General features: G+C 51.6%; 1 protein-coding gene across 2 annotated transcripts in view; it reads left to right on the top strand.

Annotated features, from left to right (window-relative positions):
- Positions 1–2261: 2261 nt before the first annotated feature.
- The window catches only part of NSF (N-ethylmaleimide sensitive factor, vesicle fusing ATPase), a 93878-nt gene continuing 81774 nt past the window's right edge, over positions 2262–14365 (top strand). For both annotated transcript variants that reach the window (XM_038763496.1, XM_038763495.1), the window contains exon 1: positions 2262–2394. In XM_038763496.1, coding sequence (XP_038619424.1) covers positions 2383–2394 — 12 coding nt within the window. In that variant the 5' untranslated portion in view covers positions 2262–2382. The remainder of the gene's footprint in view (positions 2395–14365) is intronic.

Raw genomic sequence — 14365 nt, 5'->3', positions numbered from 1 at the left:
TCTCCCCCTTCTAGACTGTGAGCCCGCTGTTGGGTAGGGACCGTCTCTAGATGTTGCCAACTTGGACTTCCCAAGCGCTTAGTCCAGTGCTCTGCACACAGTAAGCGCTCAATAAATGCGATTGAACGAATGAATGAATGAAAAAGTGGTCCGTACACAGTAAGCCCTCAATAAATACGATTGAATGAATGAATGAATGAAAAAGTGGTCCTTACACAGTAAGCGCTCAATAAATACGATTGAACGAATGAATGAATGAAAAAGTGGTCCGTACACAGTAAGCGCTCAATAAATACGATTGATTGAATGAATGAATAAATACAACTGAATGAGTGAATCCCCCTTCTACAGATTAGAAAACTGAGGCCCAGAGAAGGGAGGTGACTTGCCCAAGGTCACACAGCGGGATAGGGGCAGAACCTCCCCCCACCTCCCCACACCACCTGTATATATGTATATATGTTTGTACGGATTTATTACTCTATTTATTTTATTTGTACATATTTATTCTATTTATTTTATTTTGTCAATATATTTCGTGTTGTGAGCCCGCTGTTGGGTAGGGACCGTCTCTCTATGTTGCCGACTTGGACTTCCCAAGCGCTTAGTCCAGTGCTCTGCACACAGTAAGTGCTCAATAAATACGATTGAATGAATGAATGAATGAATGCAAAAGTGGTCCGTACACAGTAAGGGCTCAATAAATACGATTGATTGAATGAATGAATGAATGAATGAATGAAAAAGCGGTCTGTACACAGTAAGCGCTCAATAAATACGATTGATTGAATGAATGAATGAAAAAGTGGTCCGTACACAGTAAGCGCTCAGTAAATACGATTGAATGAATGAATGAATGAATGAAAGAAAAAGTGGTCCGTACACAGTAAGCGCTCAATAAATACGATTGATTGAATGACTGAATGAATAAATACAACTGAACGAGTGAATCCCCCTTCTACAGATTAGGAAACCGAGGCCCAGAGAAGGGACGTGACTTTTTTTTTTTTAATCGTCTTTATTGAGCGCTTACTATGTGCAGAGCACTGTACTGAGAAGCAGTGTGACTCAGTGGAAAAAGCACGGGCTTTGGAGTCAGAGGTCGTGGGTTCAAATCCCGGCTCCACCACTTGTCAACTGTGTGACTTTGGGCAAGTCACTTAACTTCTCTGGGCCTCAGTTCCCTCATCTGTAAAATGGGGATGAAGACTGTGAGCCCCCCGTGGGACAACCTGATCACCTTGTAAATTCCCCAGCGCTTAGAACAGTGCTCTGCACATAGTAAGCGCTTAATAAATGCCATTATTATTATTATTATTATTATTACTAAGCGCTTGGGAAGTACAAATTGGCAACATATAACATGACTTGCCCAAGGTCACACAGCAGGATAGGGGCAGAACCTCCCCCCTCCCCACAGCACCTGTATATATGTTTGTGCGTATTCATTACTCTATTATTTATTTTATGTGTACATATTTATTCTATTTATTTTATTTTGTTAATATGTTTTGTTTTGTTCTCTGTCTCCCCCTTCTAGACATTGAGCCCGCTGTTGGGGAGGGACCGTCTCTAGATGTTGCCAACTTGGACTTCCCAAGCGCTTAGTACAGTGCTCGGCACACAGTAAGCGCTCAATAAATACGACTGAATGAATGAATGAACCAGCCGCCTGACCCCGGGCCTCCATCCCCGCCCCTTTCCCAAGCGCTTAGTCCAGTGCTCTGCACACAGTAGGCGCTCAATAAATACGATTGATTGATTACGTGTTGGGAAGTAGACCCCGCGGCGTACAATCTGCTGAATTGTGCTTCCCAAGCGCTCAGTACAGTGCTCTGTGTTGAGTAAGCGACGAACGAACGAACGAACGAACGAACGAACGAACGAACGAACGAACGAACGAACGAACGAACGAACGAACGAACGAACGAACGAACGAACGAACGAACGAACGAACGAACGAACGAACGAACGAACGAACGAACGAACGAACGAACGAACGAACGAACGAACGAACGAACGAACGAACGAACGAACGAACGAACGAACGAACGAACGAACGAACGAACGCCCCCAAAGGGCTGCTCAGCTCTCTGCCCGCGGCGGCGCAGGCGCAGAAGCCTCGATCGCCCCTCCCTCGGGGCTGCAGCGGCGCAGGCGCAGAAGCATCGACCGGGGCTGCAGCGACGCAGGCGCAGAAGTGGCGGCTCGGCCTCCCCCGCGTCCGCAGCGGCGCAGGCGCAGAAGCGTGGGACCGGGTGTGCGCGAGCCCGGGAGACTGCGGATGACGTGCCGTGCGGAGCGCGCGCGCCCGACCGCCCGCCCGCCAGCTGGTCACCCGGGGAGACGGCCCAACGGGGAGCCGCCGGCCGGGGAGCAAACATGGCCGCGCGGGTCAGTGAGGAGACGCCGGGGGGGGGGGGGGGGGGGGGGGGGAGAGTGCGGGGGGAGTGTGTGAGGGGAGAGGGGGGAGTGTGAGGGGGGAGTGTGAGGGGAGAGAGGAGTGTGAGGGGGGAGTGTGAGGGAGGGGGAGAGTGTGAGGGGAGAGTGGAGTGTGAGGGAGAGGGGAGTGTGAAGGGAAGAGTGTGAGGGGGGAGTGTGAGGGAGAGAGGAGTCTAAGGGGGGGAGTGTGGGGGGGGAGTGTGAGGGAGAGAGGAGTCTAAGGGGGGGGAGTGTGAGGGGGGAGTGTGTGAGGGAGAGGGGGGAGTGTGTGAGGGAGAGAGGGGAGTGTGAGGGGAGAGAGGAGTCTAAGGGGAGGAGTGTGAGGGAGGGGGAGTGTGAGGGAGAGAGGGGGGGAGTGTGAGGGGGGAGTGTGTGAGGGAGAGAGGGGGGAGTGTGAGGGAGAGAGGAGTCTAAGGGGGGGAGTGTAAGGGAGAGAGGGGAGTGTGAGGGAGAGAGGAGTCTAAGGGGGGGAGTGTGAGGGGGGAGTGTGTGAGGGAGAGTGGGGGGAGTGTGAGGGAGAGAGGAGTCTAAGGGGAGGAGTGTGAGGGAGAGAGGGGAGTGTGAGGGAGAGAGGAGTCTAAGGGGGGGAGTGTGGGGGGGTGTGAGGGAGAGAGGGGCGTGTGAGGGAACGAGGAGTCTAAGGGGGGAGTGTGAGGGGGGAGTGTGTGAGGGAGAGTGGGGGGGGGTGTGGGGGGAGTGTGAGGGAGAGGGGGGAGTGTGAGGGAGAGAGGAGTCTAAGGGGGGGAGTGTGAGGGGGGAGTGTGTGAGGGTGTGAGGGGGGAGAGTGGGGGGGAGTGTGAGGGAGAGAGGAGTCTAAGGGGGGGAGTTTGAGGGGGGAGTGTGTGAGGGAGAGAGGGGAGTGTGAGGGGGGAGTGTGGGGGGGGGAGTGTGTGAGGGAGAGGGGGGAGTGTGAGGGGAGAGAGGAGTCTAAGGGGGGGAGTTTGAGGGGGGAGTGTGTGAGGGAGAGAGGGGAGTGTGAGGGGGGAGTGTGGGGGGGGGGGAGTGTGTGAGGGAGAGGGGGGAGTGTGAGGGAGAGAGGAGTCTAAGGGGGGGGAGTGTGAGGGGGGGTGTGTGAGGGTGTGAGGGGGGAGAGTGGGGGGAGTGTGAGGGAGAGAGGAGTCTAAGGGGGGGAGTTTGAGGGGGGAGTGTGTGAGGGAGAGAGGGGAGTGTGAGGGGGGAGTGTGGGGGGGGGAGTGTGTGAGGGAGAGGGGGGAGTGTGAGGGAGAGAGGAGTCTAAGGGGGGGAGTTTGAGGGGGGAGTGTGGGGGGGGGAGTGTGTGAGGGAGAGGGGGGAGTGTGAGGGAGAGGGGGGAGTGTGAGGGAGAGAAGAGTCTAAGGGGAGGAGTGTGAGGGGAGTGTGTGAGGGAGAGTGGGGGGAGTGTGTGAGGGAGAGTGGGGGGAGTGTGTGAGGGAGAGTGGGGGGAGTGTGTGAGGGAGAGTGGGGGGGGGAGTGTGAGGGAGGGGGGAGTGTGAGGGAGGGGGGACTGTGAGGGGGGGACTGTGAGGGGGGAGTGTGTGAGGGAGCGGGGGGAGTGTGAGGGGGGGGGGAGTGTGAGGGAGAGAGGAGTCTAAGGGGGGGAGTGTGAGGGGGGAGTGTGTGAGGGAGAGTGGGGGGGGGAGTGTGAGGGAGGGGGGAGTGTGGGTGGGGAGTGTGAGGGAGAGAGGGGAGTGTGTGAGGGAGAGTGGGGGGACCTGTATATATGTTTGTACATATTTATTACTCCATTTATTTATTTATTTTACTTGTACATGTCTATTCTATTTATTTTATTTTGTTAGTATGTTTGGTTTTGTTCTCTGTCACCCCCTCCTAGACTGTGAGCCCACCGCTGGGTAGGGACCGCCTCTATAGGTTGCCACCTTGTACTTCCCAAGCGCTTAGTACAGTGCTCGGCACACAGTTAGCGCTCAGTAAATACGATTGATTGCTTGATTGATTGGGAGTGTGGGAGTGTGAGGGAGAGAGGAGTCGAGGGGGGAGAGTCTGAGGGAGGGAGAGAGTGTGAGGGAGGGAGAGGGAGGAGTGCGCAGTAAGCGCTCAGTAAATACGATTGAATGAATGAATACCCCCCCCCCCCCCGCCTTACCTCCTTCTCCTCCCCACAGCACCTATATATATATGTTTGTACAGATTGATGACTCTGTTTCGCTCGTACATATTGACTACTCTATTTCTTTTATTTGGTTAATATGTTTTGTTTTGGTGGCCGTCTCCCCCTTCTAGACCGTGAGCCCGCTGGTGGGTAGGGACCGTCTCTAGATGTCGCCGACTTGGACTTCCCAAGCGCTTAGTACGGTGTTCCGCACACAGTAAGCGCTCAATAAATACGATTGAGTGAATGAATGAGTGTGAGGGAGAGAGAGGAGTGTGAGGAAAGGGGAGAGTGTGATGGAGAGTGGGGGGAGTGTGAGGGAGAGTGGGGGGGAGTGTGAGGGAGAGTGGGGGGAGTGTGAGGGAGGGGGGAGTGTAAGGGGGGAGTGTGAGGGAGAGAGGAGTGTAAGGGGGGAGTGTGAGGGAGAGAGGGGAGTGTGAGGGAGGGGGGAGAGTGTGAGGGAGAGTGTGAGGGAGAGGAGGGAGAGTGGGAGGACAGCGTGAGGGAGAGGAGGGAGAGTGGGAGGAGAGCGTGAGGGAGACTGAGGGAGAGCGTGAGGGAGAGGAGGACTAGTGGGAGGAGAGCCTGAGTGGGAGGAAGGGAGAGGGGAGAGTGGGAAAAGAGCATGGAGGAAAGGAGAAAAGGAGAGGAGAAGGTGGGGGAGAGGAGAAAGCTTGAAGGAAAGAGGAGGAAAGATGAGGGAAGAAGAGGAGGGGTGGGGTAATCATCATCAATCGTATTTATTGAGCGCTTACTATGTGCAGAGCACTGTACTGAGCGCTTGGGAAGTACAAATTGGCAACATATGCAGTCCCTACCACCCAACAGTGGGCTCACAGTCTAAAATCGAGGGAGAGAAGGGAGTGTGGGAGGAGAGCATGGAGGAAAGGAGAGGAAAGATGGGGGAGAGGAGAATGTGGAGGAAGGGGAAGGGGGAGAAGTGGAGGGAGGGAAGGCAAAAAGGGAGGAGGTGGGGGTGCAGGGAGGGAGAGTAGAGATGGGGCCAGGAGGGGAAGGACCAGTGAGGGTCCTTGGTTGAGGGGTAGAGAGCAGGGAGGGAGTTTGGGGGGTGGAAGGCCCTGCTCAAGTTTGGAAACGGCTCAGGGGGGAAAAGGGGCTATGGGGGTGGCATCCTCCCCTACCCCCTTTGGGCTTTCCTGCCTCGTTCCTCGATTGCTTTGGTGCTGGGCTATCGCTGGGTGACGATGGGGCTAGCAGCGGCGCGGCGCGGCCTGGCCCCCTCCGTTAGCGGACCCCCCGGGATGTACCCGGGGCGGCCCCTCCACTAGCGCTGGGAAGAAGAGGAGGGTGGCAGCTACACCCGCCCTGCGCCGCATCACCCTTCGGAGGCCGATGAGTGGGAGAGGTGGAAATTGAAGCTGTTGCTAAGGTAGAAAGCTGTGCGGTGTGGGAACGGGCTTCGATTAGCTCTTCGGCTTCCAGTGGAAGCCGAGGGCGTAGTTAGAGTGGACGCTGATGCGAGGGCAGGGCCAGGATGGGCACTGGGGGACTGTAACGCATCTTTCCGCCTGGCAGAAACCGAGGGCAAGGCTGGGAATTAAGACTGTGAGCCTTCTGTGGGACAGGGACTGTGTCCAACCCGCTTATCTTGCATCGACCCCGGCGTTGAGAGCAGTGCCTGGCATATAGTAAGCACGCAACAAATATCATAATAGTAATTATTATTGTACCTCCTGGCAGAAGCTTAGGGCACCGAAGGACTCTAATGCAGCATACTGCCGCGTGGCCTAGTGGATGGAGCACGGACGTGGGGGTAAGAAGGACCTGGGTAATTAATAATAGTAATGATGGTGTTTGTCAAGCGCTTACTATATGCAAAGCACCGTTCTAAGCGCTGGGGAGGTTACAAGGTGATCAGGTTGTCCCACGGGGTGCTCATGTTTTTTAATCCCCATTTTCCAGATGAGGGAACTGAGGCACAGAGAAGTTAAGTAACTTGCCCAAAGTCACACGGCTGACAGTTGGCGGAGCCGGGATTTGCCCGTGCTCTTCTTTCCCCCGAGGCACGGGTACTGATCTCAGCTCCGCCACCTGCCTCCTGTGTGACCTTGGACAAGTCACTTCCCTGGGCCTCAGTTCCCTCATCTGTAAAATGGGAATTAGGACTGTGAGCCTTACGTGGGACAGGGACTGTGTCCAACCGGATTATCTTGTGTCTACCCCAGCGTTGAGGGAACTGAGGCACAGAGAAGTTAAGTGACTTGCCCAAAGTCACACGGTCACAGGTACTGATCTCAGCTCCGCCACCTTCCTCCTGCGTGACCTTGGACAAGTCACTTCCCTGGGCCTCAGTTCCCTCATCTGTAAAATGGGAATTAGGACTGTGAGCCTTATGTGGGACAGGGACTGTGTCCAACCGGATTATCTTGTGTCTACCCCAGCGTTGAGGGAACTGAGGCACAGAGAAGTTAAGTGACTTGCCCAAAGTCACACGGTCACAGGTACTGATCTCAGCTCCGCCACCTGCCTCCTGTGTGACCTTGGGCAAGTCACTTCCCCGGGCCTCAGTTCCCTCATCTGTAAAATGGGAATTAAGACTGTGAGCCTTATGTGGGACAGGGACTGTGTCCAACCGGATTATCTTGTGTCTACCCCAGCGTTGAGGGAACTGAGGCACGGAGAAGTTAAGTGACTTGCCCAAAGTCACACGGTCACAGGTACTGATCTCAGCTCCGCCACCTGCCTCCTTTGTGACCTTGGGCAAGCCACTTCTCTGGGCCTCAGTTCCCTCATCTGCAAAATGGGAATTAAGACTGTGAGCCTTACATGGGACAGGGCCTGTGTCCAACCGGATTATCTTGTGTCTACCCCAGCGTTGAGGGAACTGAGGCACAGAGAAGTGAAGTGACTTGCCCAAAGTCACACGGTCACGGGTACTGATCTCAGCTCCGCCACCTGCCTCCTGTGTGACCTTGGGCAAGTCACTTCCCCGGGCCTCAGTTCCCTCATCTGTAAAATGGGAATTAGGACTGTGAGCCTTACGTGGGACAGGGACTGTGTCCAACCGGATTATCTTGTGTCTACCCCAGCGTTGAGGGAACTGAGGCACAGAGAAGTTAAGTGACTTGCCCAAAGTCACACGGTCACAGGTACTGATCTCAGCTCCGCCACCTGCCTCCTTTGTGACCTTGGACAAGTCACTTCCCCGGGCCTCAGTTCCCTCATCTGTAAAACGGGAATTAAGACCGTGAGCCTTACGTGGGACAGGGCCTGTATCCAACCGGATTATCTTGTATCTACCCCAGCGTTGAGAACAGTGCCTGGCATATAGTAAGCACATAACAAATATCATAATAATAATAATAGTAATTATTATACCCCCTGGCAGAAGCTTAGGGCAGGGCCAAAGTGGGCACGGAGGGACTCCAATGCGGCAGACCGCCTGGCAGGAGCTGAGGGCGGGAGGAGGGGAGCTCTGAGGGATGCTAATGCAGCATTCCGCCTGGCAGAAGGATTTCCCCACGACACTAAGCAGGATAAACCGCTCTTTATTCCGAGACCGCACCGCCCGCGGCCCCGCAGCGAACATCAGCTGCATCACTCTGTGGGGAGGGAGCGGGGATAATAATAATAGTAATAATGATGGCATTTGTTAAGCGCTTACTATGTGCACAGCGCTGGGGGGAATACAAGGATGGAGTCGGCTCTCGACAGATGTGCGTGTGTCTTTTTTTGCGGGTGTGCATATATAGCTGCCCTGCGTACTCAAGGAAGACACGACGGGGAATGCGTGCCGGAGACTGAAAAGGCAATGCGACACTCACAGTCCTGACCGCATTGTGTACCCGTAGTGCGTATACTCTCCATGGCCCCCAACACTGGTTTATTTCCTATTCATTCATTCATTCATTCATTCATTCAATCGTATTTATTGAGCGCTTCCTGTGTGCAGAGCGCTGGACTAACAGCACAGATTTCTCCCTTGTGGTATGGTGGTTTGGAGGGGGCAGCTTGACCTAATGGAAGGAGCAGGGGGCTAGTCAATCAATCAATCAATCAGTGGTATTTGCTCAACACCTACTGTGTGCAAGTCAATAAATCATATTTATCGAGTGCTTTCTGTGTGCAGCACTCTGTACTAAGTGCCTGGGAGAGGACAGTGTAACAGAGTTGATAGATAATAATAATGGTATTTGTTAAGCGCTTACTGTGTGCAAAGCACTGTTCGAAGCACCGGGGGGTTACAAGGTGGTCAGGTTGGCCCACGTGGGGCTCACAGTCTTAATCCCCGTTTTCCAGGTGAGGGAACTGAGGCACAGAGAAGTGAAGCGACTTGCCCAAAGTCACACAGCTGACAGGTGGCGGAGCCGGGATTTGAACCCACGACCTCTGACTCCGAAGCCCGGGCTCTTTCCACTGAGCCACGCTGCTTCTCTGTACCTCTGTAGATCTGTACCTCCTTCCCTTCCCGTATATATGTATATGTGTTTGTACGTATTTATTACTCTATTTATTTTACTTGGACATATCTGTTCTGTTTATTTTATTTCGTTAATGTGTTTCGTTCTCCGTCTCCCCCTTCTAGACAGTGAGCCCACTGTTGGGTAGGGACCGTCTCTATGTGTTGCCGACTTGGACTTCCCAAGCGCTCAGTACAGTGCTCTGCACACAGTAAGCGCTCAATAAATACGATTGATTGATTGATCTGTTCCCTGCCCACAACACGGGGTGGCCTTTCCATGGGCCTGACGTGGCCAGGGCTGGGGTTCCCACACACTCTCGTGGCTGAATTCCACCATCACTGATGCGGTCTTCAGGTGCCCTAGATTGGAAGCACCTTGAGGGCAGGGATCGCATACCCTCGGATCTGCACCCTTTAAACCCTTGGTATTCACCTCACCACACCTATAATCGTATATGTAATTTATTGTAATGTCTGTCTCCAGTTCTAGACTGTGAAGCTCTCTGTGGGCTGGGAACATCAGTCAATCAATCAATCGTATTTATTGAGCGCTTGGGCAAGTTGGCAACATATAGTAGTAGTAAAAGTATAATGTAGTCATATTCTCTTTAGAAATATTTTCATCTATTTAAACTCCCATAGGTGTCTTTAATACACGTAGTTGTACATGCCTACTGCATGGAGAACACCGGAATCAATCCATCAATAGCATTTATTGAGCACTTACTGAGGACAGAGTGCTCTACTAAACACTTGGGAGAGCACAGTACAACAAAGGTAGTAGACACGATCCTTTCATTCATTCAGTCGTGTTTATTGAGCGCTTACTGTGTGCAGAGTACTATACTGAGCGCTTGGGAAGTACGATTCAGCAACAAATAGAAGCAATCTCTGCACACAACAGGCTTACAGTCTAGAAGGGGGGAGACGGAGGTCGAAACAAGTGAACAGGCATCAGTAGCATCATTATAAATAAATAGATTTATAGATTCATTCATTCATTCAGTCGTATTTATTGAGTGCTTACTGTGTGCAGAGCACTGGACTAAGCGCTTGGGAAGTCCAAGTTGGCAACATCTCGAGACGGTCCCTACCCAATAGCGGGCTCACAGCCTAGAAGGGGGAAACGGCCGACAAAACAAAACATATTCACAAAATAAAATAAATAGAATAGTCAATATGTACGAGCAAAATAGAGTAATCAATCTGTACAAACATATACAAACCAACCGTACTAACAAAATAAAATAAATAGAATAGATATCATCATCAATCGTATTTATTGAGCGCTTACTATGTGCAGAGCACTGTACTAAGCGCTTGGGAAGTACAAATTGGCAACATATAGAGACGGTCCCTACCCAAGAGTGGGCTCACAGTCTAAAAGGGGGAGACAGAGAACAAAACCAAACATATTAACAAAATAAAATAGAATAGATATGTACAAATAAATTAAATAAATAAATAGAGTAAAAAAAATGTACAAGTAAAATAAATAAATAGAGTAATAAGTACGTACAAACATATATACAGGTGCTGTGGGGAGGGGAAGGAGGTAGGGCGGGGGGATTCATTTCAATCGTATTTATTGAGCGCTTACTGTGTGCAGAGCACTGTACTAAGCGCTTGGATAGATACACAGCATGGCTCGGTGGAAAAGAGCCCGGGTTTTGGAGTCACATCATCATCATCAATCGTATTTATCGAGCGTGTACTATGTGCAGAGCACTGTACTAAGCGCTTGGGAAGTACAAATTGGCAACATATAGAGACAGAGTCTATAGAGTCACATGGGACAACCTCATCTCCTTGTATCCCCCCAGCGCTTAGAACAGTGCTTTGCACATAGCAAGCGCTTAACAAGTACCAACATTATTGTTATATACATTTATACAGGTGCTGTGGGGAAGGGAAGGAGGTAAGGCGGGGGACACGTCTCCCAACTGCGTTGTCCTCTCGAAAGCGCTGTGCACACGGAAAGCACTCAGTAAATCCTGTTGATGGGCTGGTGACGTATACTCATTCGTGTTTTCCTAAATGCTCTGGACAGACCGTCGCCGTCTCCAATTTTTCCATCTTCGAAGCCCTGCCAGTGTCCTCCAAGAGATCAACCCCTCATTTGACCCTCCCTCCTGTGTTGCTTAGGCACTTGGATCTGTAACCTTTAGGCACTTTGATATTCACCAGCCCCATCTCCATTTTTCCATTTTTCCATCTCCGAAGCCCTGCCAAAATCTTGTGTCCTCCAAGAGATCAACCCCTCATTTGACCCTCCCTCCTGTGTTGCTTAGGCACTTGGATCTGTAACCTTTAGGCACTTTGATATTCACCAGCCCCATCTCCATTTTTCCATTTTTCCATCTCCGAAGCCCTGCCAAAATCTTGTGTCCCCCAAGAGATCAACCCCTCATTTGACCCTCCCTCCTGTGTTGCTTAGGCACTTGGATCTGTAACCTTTAGGCACTTTGATATTCACCAGCCCCATCTCCATTTTTCCATCTTCGAAGCCCTGCCAAAATCTTGTGTCCGCCAAGAGATCGACCCCTCATTTGACCCTCCCTCCTGTGCTGCTTAGGCACTTGGATCTGTAACCTTTAGGCACTTTAATATTCACCAGCCCCATCTCCATTTTTCCATCTCCGAAGCCCTGCCAAAATCTTGTGTCCCCCAAGAGATCAACCCCTCATTTGACCCTCCCTCCTGTGTTGCTTAGGCACTTGGATCTGTAACCTTTAGGCACTTTGATATTCACCAGCCCCATCTCCATTTTTCCATCTCCGAAGCCCTGCCAAAATCTTGTGTCCTCCAAGAGATCGACCCCTCATTTGACCCTCCCTTCTGTGTTGCTTAGGCACTTGGATCTGTAACCTTTAGGCACTTTGGTATTCACCAGCCCCATCTCCATTTTTCCATCTCCGAAGCCCTGCCAAAATCTTGTGTCCTCCAAGAGATCGACCCCTCATTTGACCCTCCCTTCTGTGTTGCTTAGGCACTTGGATCTGTAACCTTTAGGCACTTTGATATTCACCAGCCCCATCTCCATTTTTCCATCTCCGAAGCCCTGCCAAAATCTTGTGTCCGCCAAGAGATCAACCCCTCATTTGACCCTCCCTCCTGTGTTGCTTAGGCACTTGGATCTGTAACCTTTAGGCACTTTGATATTCACCAGCCCCATCTCCATTTTTCCATTTTTCCATCTCCGAAGCCCTGCCAAAATCTTGTGTCCGCCAAGAGATCAACCCCTCATTTGACCCTCCCTCCTGTGTTGCTTAGGCACTTGGATCTGTAACCTTTAGGCACTTTGATATTCACCAGCCCCATCTCCATTTTTCCATTTTTCCATCTCCGAAGCCCTGCCAAAATCTTGTGTCCGCCAAGAGATCGACCCCTCATTTGACCCTCCCTCCTGTGCTGCTTAGGCACTTGGATCTGTAACCTTTAGGCACTTTGATATTCACCGGCCCCATCTCCATTTTTCTATTTTTCCATCTCCAAAGCCCTGCCAAAATCTTGTGTCCTCCAAGAGATCAACCCCTCATTTGACCCTCCCTCCTGTGCTGCTTAGGCACTTGGATCTGTAACCTTTAGGCACTTTGATATTCACCAGCCCCATCTCCATTTTTCCATTTTTCCATCTCCGAAGCCCTGCCAAAATCTTGTGTCCCCCAAGAGATCGACCCCTCATTTGACCCTCCCTTCTGTGTTGCTTAGGCACTTGGATCTGTGACCTTTAGGCACTTTGATATTCACCAGCCCCATCTCCATTTTTCCATTTTTCCATCTCCGAAGCCCTGCCAAAATCTTGTGTCCCCCAAGAGATCAACCCCTCATTTGACCCTCCCTTCTGTGCTGCTTAGGCACTTGGATCTGTAACCTGTAGGCACTTTGATATTCACCAGCCCCACAGCACTTAGGTACACATCCATCTCTGTATTAATGTCCGTCTCCCTCTCTGTGGGCAGGGATCCCAACGTCCCGGATTATCTTTCGACGGAAACGTTCGGGACGGGTCGCCCCCCTCCTCGAAAATCCCCAGTGGTTACCTGTCAACCTCCATATCAAGCAAAACCTCCTCACTATTGGCCTCAAAGCTCTCAATCCCCTTTCCCCTTCTTACCTCACTTCCCTGCTCTTCCTCTACATCCCAGCCCGCACATTAATAATAATAATAACGGCATTTATGAAGCGCTTACTCTGTGCCAAGCCCTGTTCTAAGCGCTGGGGAGGTTACAAGGGGATCGGGTTGTCCCACGGGGGCCTCACAGTCTTAATCCCCGTTTTCCAGATGAGGGAACTGAGGCCCAGAGAAGCGAAGCGACTTGCCCCAAGTCACACAGCTGACAATCGGCCGAGCCGGGATTTGAACCCATGACCTCTGACTCCAAAACCTGGGCTCTTTCCACTGAGCCACGCTGCTTCTCATTCCGCTCCTCCGCTTCTCACTGTGCCTCGATCTCACCTGTCCCACGGTCGACCCCGGGCCCACATCCCCCCTTCAAAGCCCTACTGAAAGCTCACCTCTTCCAGGAGGCCTTCCCAGATTAAGCCCCCCTTTTCCTCTTCTCCCCCTCCCCGTTGCCCCGCAGCACTTGTGTATGTATGTACATATTTCTCTCTCCCTTTAGCTCGCTTCCTCCCTTCAAGGCCCTACTGAGAGCTCACCTCCTCCAGGAGGCCTTCCCAGACTGAGCCCCTTCCTTCCTCTCCCCCTCGCCCCCCTCTCCATCCCCCCCATCTTACCTCCTTCCCTTCCCCACAGCACCTGCATACATGTTTGTACATATTTGTTACTCTATTTATTTTACTTGTACCTATCTATTCTATTTATTTTATTTTGTTAGGATGTTTGGTTTCATTCTCCACCTCCCCCTTTTAGACTGTGAGCCCACTGTTGGGTAGGGACTGTCTCTATATGTTACCAACTTGTTCTTCCCAAGTGCTTAGTACAGTGCTCTGCACACAGTAAGCTCTCAATAAATACGATTGATGATGATGATATTTATAACTATAATTCTATTTATTGTTATTAACGATAATAATAATAATAATGACATTTATTAAGCGCTTGCTATGTGCAAAGCCCTGTTCTAAGCGCCGGGGAGGTTACAAGGTGATCAGGCTGTCCCACGGGGAGCTCACAGTCTTCATCCCCATTTTCCAGGTGAGGGAACTGAAGCCCAGAGAAGTGAAGTGACTTGCCCAAAGTCACACAGCTGACAGTTGGCGGAGCCGGGATTTGAACCCATGACTTCTGACTCCAAAGCCCGGGCTCTTTTCCACTGAGCCATGCTGTGTATCTATCCAAGCGCTTAGTACAGTGCTCTGCAATCAATCAATCAATCGTATTTATTGAGTGCTTACTGTGTGCAGAGCACTGTACTAAGCACTTGGGAAGTACAAGTTGGCAA

The sequence above is a fragment of the Tachyglossus aculeatus genome, chromosome 21 (assembly GCF_015852505.1).
Source record: "Tachyglossus aculeatus isolate mTacAcu1 chromosome 21, mTacAcu1.pri, whole genome shotgun sequence".
NCBI lineage: Eukaryota > Metazoa > Chordata > Mammalia > Monotremata > Tachyglossidae > Tachyglossus > Tachyglossus aculeatus.
Note: the sequence above shows the minus strand (reverse complement) of the source record. Positions and strands in the feature narration are given on the sequence as shown.